Source organism: Gadus chalcogrammus, chromosome 7, assembly GCF_026213295.1.
Source record: "Gadus chalcogrammus isolate NIFS_2021 chromosome 7, NIFS_Gcha_1.0, whole genome shotgun sequence".
Lineage (NCBI taxonomy): Eukaryota > Metazoa > Chordata > Actinopteri > Gadiformes > Gadidae > Gadus > Gadus chalcogrammus.
Genome location: NC_079418.1, coordinates 20,880,094 through 20,888,805, shown reverse-complemented (window position 1 = coordinate 20,888,805; position 8,712 = coordinate 20,880,094). Strand labels below are relative to the sequence as shown.

The following is an 8,712-nucleotide window of genomic DNA, read 5'->3' as shown; positions in this document are numbered from 1 at the left end:
TGAGTGACTTGTCGAAGAGGGGCGGCTTATCACCACTGAACAGCTGAAGCCAAAGCGGTGTGTCTAGCGCCACTGAGTGGATTTAAAAGCTTGTCGGAACTGCATGTTGCGGCATTCTCAGACATTGGTTTTGTCGGCCTCTAGTTCTCTAGCAGTCCGCCTGTTTTGCCTGTCAGTTTGACTCTGTCAAAATGACTAACCCTCACCCTAGCCCTAACCCTAACCCCTCCCTAACCCAAAACCTATCCCCGACCCTAACCCTATGTGTGTGTGTGTGTGTGTGTGTGTGTGTGTGTGTGTGTGTGTGTGTGTGTGTGTGTGTGTGTGTGTGTGTGTGTGTGTGTGTGTGTGTGTGTGTGTGTGTGTGTGTGTGTGTGTGTGTGTGTGTTTGTGTGTGTGTGTGTGTGTGTGTGTGTGTGTGTGTGTGTGTAGATAGAGTAGGCTACAACTGCATTCTGTAAGAAAGAGCGAGAATGCAGCGTGTTTTTTGTAACAAATGCTTTTACCTGTAGGCTATTTTATGTGATATTGCATATTGTGCTGTATACAATATTGAAATTAACATTGATATACTGAATGTAAAATTTTAGGGAGATAATATAATTGAATATAAAAGAGCATATAAAAAGATTCTGGAAAGTCGATCATTTAATTTTAAACTGCAATACCCACAATACAACGCGATTCCAAAGCGTCACTGCTCTACACACACCTCCTACTATGATTGGACGACACACAGACCCCTCCCATGCGTGTCTGAAGGTGAAGTAAGTGTAGAGGAGCCAAGTGAGACGAGAGCAGCTGACCTTTTTTATTAGCTTAAATTATGTCATCCTGTGGACTTTTAACCATGCGCACTCAAATGTGCAAACGCCTGGTAAGTGAGTGTGACAACTATTGCAAACAGATCCATCCGTATCTATTTCTAAAGTTGTTTTGCCAGCCATCTTCAAAACACATGCTACAGCTAGCTGCAAGCAGGTTATGCAGTCTGGGCTGAGTGTGTTTCTTTCTTATCGTCCTTGAGCAAAGTATAACTATCTTTAACTGATAACTACTGCTTGATGCAGGACCTCTGTATGTTTTACCAACTGCGAAATAAAAACATCACATGTTTATAGGCCTATAATGTGAATTTGGTGTGTATACGTGTATATTGGTTTGCGGACAATGACAACAACCCAAACAACACTATGTTGCCTGATTTTAATGTGCTGACAATTGTTATTGTTTTCAATTATGGAATCAACCTGTGACCATAGACTGTATAAAGCTTGTGACTCAGAGACGGAAGAGTATATAATACTGAACGTAAAGTCACTTATAGGGTCATTGGAGGTTGCTGATTTATAAGCTATACGGTTCGACAAAGGTCGTAAAAGTGTTGCAAATGTTAAGAATTTTGAGTCTCAAAGATGATGCTGTGGAGGACCTGTTATGATGATGTGGAGGATGTGTGGATTCACAAAAGTGCATCTTGTTCAATCTTTGTAGGCACACAAGTACCTGTCAAGGACCTACTCCTCTCGTCCCTCCCTTAATGTGAGTACTGAGTATCCTTGCTGAAACAGCACATTGTAGAAGCTCACTGCTGGCTTTAATCAGGTGTTTCCCCAATGCTCTCAGGAAGTTTTTATCGTCAGTGCGGTCCGCACCCCTATGGGCTCCTTTAGAGGAAGCCTGGCAGCAGTGCCAGCCACCAAACTGGGCTCCATCGCAATCAGAGGAGCCATCGATAAAGCAGGTACAGTGTTCAACAGAGCACTGCCATGTAGCCATGGTTAAGGCATTGTGCATGTTTATACTTGTCATACAGGGCATTGGCAACTGGGGTTCACTTTTCCCTCTCTTCCGTTGATAACTGAATATATGAACTGCTTCTCTGTAGGTATCCCGGTGGAGGAGGTGAAGGAGGTGTACATGGGGAACGTCCTGCAGGCCGGAGAGGGTCAGGCCCCCACCAGACAGGCCTTGCTGGGAGCAGGTGCGAGCCTCACTGCATGATGAAGGACCGCATGCACAGACATAACAAACAAACAAACAGTGACCAGCTACGTCTCATTGCTGTCCTTCAGGTTGTACCCTGGGCACTCCAGCCACCACTATCAACAAAGTCTGTGCGTCTGGAATGAAGTCCATCATGCTGGCTGCCCAGAGCCTAATGTGCGGTCACCAGGTAACCGTCTTTCGTCGTCGTTCAGCGTCCTTCAGATCATTGTAATGGGAGAGTTCATTCACAGAGGGTCACCTTTACCCCTTTGAAACGCCTCCCTATAGAGCATAGTTCTTGTCACAGCAGGGCCTTCATGGCCCCATGTAGCACAGGACATACGGTTCCTGGGTTGAACCATTATATTCACATTTACATTAAGGGAATTTAGCAGACGCTTTTATCCAAAGTGACCTAAAATAAGTTAATTTCTAAGAAGAAAGGGAAAACGATATATAGTTTTCGGTACAGTAGAGATATTCATACAGCATTTTTAATTGCTAGGTTAAACCGTTCCCTGTAGACAACAAGATACAACAAGAACCAAGAAACGTCCCTTCTTTCTGTGTGTTCTCCCCCAGGACGTGATGGTGGCGGGGGGCATGGAGAGTATGTCCAACGTCCCCTACGTCATGACCAGGGACACGCCCTCCTACGGCGGAGTCCGCATGGAGGACCTCATCGTCAAGGACGGCCTCACCGACGTCTACAACAAGTTCCACATGGTGAGCTCTGGCCCGGTTACACGCGGTTACTGGAAAGCGATTAAAATAGACACAACTGCACACACACTCACTCCCTGCTCCCAGGAGACATTGCTTTCTTTTGTTTGAGCAGAGCAAAGGATTAAAGAGTTGGATTATGTCATACTCGAGGCTTTTTAGTGAATATAATTCATTATTAAACATAATCTGTGTTTGGGTACATTAGTATAGGGTAATGATTGATTTTTTTCATCATGTATGCTGTTTTGCGTGTGATAACATTTGAGGAGTGTATTGGTTCATGTAAATCACGGTCTGGTTCAGGGTTTTCGGTCACTGTTTTCGGTTTCGGTCATTTTATGTTCAATTGATTCGAAGATACGGCGGTTTAGCATTATTTAAAAATATTCAGAAGCACTACAGAAAGTAAACAGAAATAAAGCTGACAATAATGTAATGTCGGCAACATGACACAAAATAAACCAATTTAAAGGGCCATAATCTGACTGGCTGTAAACCTTACAGACATTGCAAATCTTCTTATAAAGAGCAATAATCGGACAATGGCAGTAAACCTTGAGCTATAAACAAGCACAAGCCTTTTGGGATTTCCTTATGTTGCATTGTTCAAAAGGTTGGCTGAAGGCTGTAGGGGAGTTTTAGTTCAGGTGTAACCCTACACATCTTGTACCAGCCAGAGTTACATTTGGAAGGTGTCGCCACTCGTATATGTAATGCACATAAAGCAGTATTGTCTACGCCGCGGAATCCCTAATTCCCAGATTGAAATGACAAGGGGAACTAACAACTGCTCACTCTCATCGCCTGCCATTGTCTCCCTTTATGTTGTCTACTGAGTATGTAATCACGTATTTAAAGTCACTCAAAATATAATATATAATATAAAACTATGAATTAATTAAGTCTTTACTCATCAATTATGTGGATGTGTCTCCAAAATCCCAAAACATTCTCTGTCCATAGCGTATTGCTATCCTTCCTGAAACCTTCGGTACAATTCTTGGACGGGAACCGGTTCACCCCTATTACACTCTTATTATTTTTACATATTTTTTTTTTATTTTGACGAAGCTGCGATATTGCAGTGTACAAATACTAGTGATCAATCTTGGATTGCATGAAAATAAAGAAATTGACAACGATCCATTGAGAACCTTTCATAGAATAGACCGGCCTTCCAGAATGGTCTCCTAAACAAACTCATTTGAACGACCCCCATTATTTCCCTCCCCTTCCCATCACAGTATAATGTGTTTGTTTTGGCTGTGTGTGTGTGTGTGTGTGTGTGTGTGTGTGTGTGTGTGTGTGTGTGTGTGTGTGTGTGTGTGTGTGTGTGTGTGTGTGTGTGTGTGTGTGTGTGTGTGTGTGTGTGTGTGTGTTCGTTCTCGTTAACAGGGCAACTGCGCAGAGAACACGGCCAAGGTGGCTGGCTTCAGCAGGGAGGAGCAGGACGCCTACGCCATCGGCTCCTACACGCGCAGCAAGGCGGCGTTCGAGGCCGGCATCCTGGCCAAGGAGATCGTGCCCGTCAGCATCCCACAGAGAGGTGAGCGGCACACGTCTTCACTGATCCAAAATGAAGGACCCCAGCCCTAACCGACCCGAGAAATTATTAGGGGTCCAAGCCAACAGGTTGGATCCCTATTGTTTTTGTAAGGATTTTTCTTTTTATTATTATTATTATTATTATACTTCCTTCCCTAAAAGTGGACCCACACCCCAAACCGTAAATGGTGCGGACATGCCAATTGCATGACTAGATCCAGGTCTGTGGTGTGTACGCAGACGACAAAATCCAGACACGCCGGTCACTAGGTGGCGCTATACCAAGGGAAAACGCGTTTGGGGCTATAACTCCCACACCGAACCTCCCAGAGTCCAAAAACGTGTACCCACATATGCACTGGAGTCTGCTGCATCTTTTGGCCTAGGCCACGCCCATTTGCGTCTATGAATATTTTTCGCTAAATCTAACACTTTTTTGATCCGACCTTCGATAACGAAACGGTAGTTTCGAATAGTTTTTTATATTTGTTTGAATATTTGTTTATTAGCTAAATTAGACGTGGAAAATTAAAAATCCAAATAAAACCAAAATTAGACGTCGGATCGAGTCCAAATTCTACACACATGTTGGTGCTAACCTTAATGTCGTTCGGAAAATTTCGCCATTAGGGGGCGCAATAAACGAGGAAATTGTATATCTTCTACAAAATTTCGCCGCGAAAACGCTACACTGACTTCTCGCTACTCCTACCACAGTCAAATCCTTTGTATCCACAGGTTCAGGGTAGCGTTTTGAATACATGCTTCGGGTTGTGCCGGCGAAACGCACATTTCTTGTCGCGTTGTGCCGGCGAAATGCACACTTCTTGGACCCCTGCATAACTGCTTGCAGTTCTAGTTTGTATTCCCTTTATTATTGACCATAATAAAATGTGAACCCTAACGTGTGTGTGTGTGTGTGTGTGTGTGTGTGTGTGTGTGTGTGTGTGTGTGTGTGTGTGTGTGTGTGTGTGTGTGTGTGTGTGTGTGTGTGTGTGTGTGTGTGTGTGTGTGTGTGTGTGTGTGTCCGTCCACAGGTAAGCCTGACGTGGTGGTGTCTGAGGACGAGGAGTGGAGGCGTGTGGACTTCAGCAAGGTCCCCAAGCTGCGGGCGGTGTTCCAGAAGGAGAACGGTAATGTCGTGATCTCACCTCTACAGGTGCCCTCCGCCCCATCTCCCCCGGTCTGCGCGACCTAGAGATACACACGAAACAAATGGCACTCATATACGCACATTCCTATTCCAGTCTGTACATTCATTAGACTTGCTCTGTGTGGAGTTAATTCGTTTTGTCAAAGAGTGGTGTCGTAGTAAACTTGAGTACTAAAGTTTTGTTTGTCTTGTAGGCACGGTAACCGCGGCCAACGCCAGCACTTTGAACGATGGGGCGGCCGCTCTGGTCCTCATGACGGCCGACGCTGCCAGGCGGCTCAACGTCAAGCCCCTGGCCAGGATCGTCTGTAAGCTGTGCACACACGTAGACACGCACAACATACACGCAGAGTATGTTCAATGTTTTTAGTTTAGTTTTTTTTGCTTCTTACTGTAGCGATCTACTTGGGTATTTTCAAAACGAGATGGAACAGGGTGTGTCCTTATAGATCTATATCTATATAAATATCGACGGATGTTCCCCTTGAAAACATGGCTGTGGAACGTGTGTCGATGATGGCTGGTTTTTTGCGGCCTCGCCCGAGTCTGACGTATTGGACTCTGGTAAGGCTGCGAACCTGTTCAAGCAATGTCCCCTGGTTAAAGGTGACATGTTATACCACCAGGTGTGAGTGTGATCAGCCGTTACAAGCCGTTAGGAAAATCGGCCTCTTCTGACATCCCTATTGGGTGTGTCCACCTAAATGTGTGCTGGATAGATCAGTCTATCAGCCTACCCAGTGGACTGTAGCAAACGTTGCTCACCTATCCGTCATACATCTAGGTCGACATGCCCACTTGTGATCTCACAAGAGGTAGAGTTTCAACACGGCTTGTAACGGCTCATCACGCTCACACCTGGTGGTATAATATATCACCTTTAACCCGAAACACACATTCAAGGAGGTCTCCTACATTGCAGCATGGATCACCTGCTTCATGTACCATTGTCCTTCAAACTCGACAATGAACCGGTTTCCAACATCCCCACCCTGTGTCCTGAAATCACTAGTTATGTACTTGGGCGTTGCTGTTTACCAGCAGCTAATAAAACATTGTAGTTTCAAAAACATGGATTCATTTGATAATTACATGTTTGGGCCAGAGTACATTACAAATAACAAGCCTTGTGTAACTGGTATTAAAACGTTTGACTTGTGAATCACAATGTCATCAGGAAGTCATCTTGCCTATTCAACGTTGGGAGCTAGCCATTGTATTAAGTGAGGACCACAGCTGATGACCATTACACTGCCACAGGCTGTAAAGTTAGTTGATCATCTTTGGATGGGAAAAATCATAAGTGACCCATTTGTAACAAACGGAAGGGTTGGGGACTTAACTGAGTTGACGAGAGTTTATTTGAACTCAAATGTTTGTTTAGTTTGAATTCAAAGGTTTAACTTAGGTTGGCACAGCTAGAACACTGCAGGAAGAAGCCAAAAACGTGCTGATAATGGGGTCTACAGTCTAGACTCATACAATCACTGGATACTCCCTTGGGTTGGCTTTTAGGTCCCCACCTTCAACTTGGGAGTGGTGACTTTCATTAAGCATTACACTCGAAGGGAGTCATTCATTGCCAAGTTGTTTCCGCCATTTGTTGTTGTTTTCTCCCAGCTTTCGCCGATGCTGCCGTCGCTCCCATTGACTTCCCCATCGCTCCTGCGTTTGCTGTGCCCAAGGTTAGGAGCAGACAATAAAATGGGAACACCATGAAAACACATTTGGCCATTTTGAGTCACGAAATTGATTGTTTAGCACAATCAGAAACGTAGCTTAAAAATGATAAAAATGCAATAACATTTTCTTGGGATGATCTGTTTGACTTTCACCACTTTGTGTGTGTGTGTGTGTGTGTGTGTGTGTGGTTAGACGCAATAAACACTGCGTTTACAGTATCTTTAACAACTTTATTCTACTGCAATACAGAACAACTCACTCACTCCCATTTCCACTGCCATACATGGAAGAAGCAACATAAAACACCACGCATGCGTTCACGCGTTCCCAGGGTCTCAAGTAAGTCTCAAGTAAGTTAACGTGTGTGTGTGTGTGTGTGTGTGTGTGTGTGTGTGTGTGTGTGTGTGTGTGTGTGTGTGTGTGTGTGTGTGTGTGTGTGTGTGTGTGTGTGTGTGTGTGTGTGTGTGTGTGTGTGTGTGTGTGTGTACCAGGTGCTGGAGGCGGCCGGCATCCAGAAGCAGGACGTGGCCATGTGGGAGCTGAACGAGGCGTTTAGCGTGGTGGCACTGGCCAACGTAAAGATGCTGGACATCGACCCGGCCAAGGTCAACGTAAACGGGGGCGCGGTTTCACTGGGACACCCTATCGGGTAAATGACCCTCCCTCCCTGCTTGCCTTTATTAACCTTAGCTCTCTCAGTATTATATCATTACCTAATCGCCTTTTACAGTATTCAAGATTCAGATTTCCGGAATAAGCAACCTTTGCCCCTGAACCTGGGATATCTTTTGTTACTAAACTTACAATCACCCATCCACCTATTGCCAATCACCTGAGGGATTATGCATGTGAAGCACTGAACCCGAGTAAATAAATCACAAACATAGCATATCAACATTGCGGGTCCTTTTGTTGTTATTTTCAGGATGTCTGGAGCGAGAATCGTAGGCCACATGGCGAACAACCTGAAGGCAGGTGAATACGGGCTGGCCGGCATCTGCAACGGTGGTGGCGGCGCGTCCGCCATCCTCATCCAGAAACTGTAGGAAACCTAAATTAACTTTGAGGTCCTTCCACTCCATACGTGTGTTTTGTTGGGTTACGCTGTGTGTCCGATTACGATGCCCCCTCAATGACATGACTCCCATTGCTAGTCTTGATCTGTACAACTTTGAACACGCAGGCTGCCTTACTTGACGACGTCCCTGCATTTGACTCTGTGACTCCATGTTCAAGACACTCCTTAGATTGATGATGGTCTGTTGTGAAAAGTATTTAACTTGAAGAGTTCAATAAATAGTTTCTGTGAAATGGATCCACGTGTTGTCTTACTTTTTATATTCTATTCCTTCACCGTGGACGTGATTTCAGACATGCTGGCCACTAGGTGGCGTGATCTCCCCTTTTTGAACGGTGGTGAAAGTTTTTGTTTCGGACGAGATCCGCTTTCCATTGGTTTGACGGGCCCTGTAGGATTGTGACTTTGACAACAAAACACAACGCCTTCCGATGATACTCCTACTGTGATTATGAACAACAACACACATGAACACAATGTTACTGGGATATTTCATGAGCAGAATATGTAATAATATGCTATTTCAAACAGATTTTCA

At 44.8% G+C, this 8,712-nt stretch overlaps 1 protein-coding gene across 1 annotated transcript; it reads left to right on the top strand.

Moving 5' to 3' along the window:
• Positions 1-733: 733 nt before the first annotated feature.
• acat1 (acetyl-CoA acetyltransferase 1) lies at positions 734-8,427 on the top strand. Its single transcript, XM_056594256.1, has 12 exons — positions 734-877; positions 1,495-1,542; positions 1,627-1,744; positions 1,889-1,984; positions 2,076-2,176; positions 2,572-2,715; positions 4,111-4,261; positions 5,298-5,393; positions 5,608-5,721; positions 7,034-7,098; positions 7,588-7,745; positions 8,022-8,427. Exons 1-12 carry the CDS (start codon positions 827-829, stop codon positions 8,140-8,142), a joined length of 1,263 nt encoding a protein of 420 aa, XP_056450231.1. The 5' UTR covers positions 734-826; the 3' UTR covers positions 8,143-8,427.
• Positions 8,428-8,712: the final 285 nt, after the last annotated feature.

Coding starts and splice junctions, on each gene's coding strand:
- acat1 (XM_056594256.1), top strand. CDS start 827: ATGTCATCCTGTGGACTTTTAACCATGCGCACTCAAATGTGCAAACGC. Junction 2,716..4,110: donor TCTACAACAAGTTCCACATG/GTGAGCTCTGGC, acceptor TCTCGTTAACAG/GGCAACTGCGCAGAGAACAC. Junction 5,722..7,033: donor GCCCCTGGCCAGGATCGTCT/GTAAGCTGTGCA, acceptor GTTTTCTCCCAG/CTTTCGCCGATGCTGCCGTC.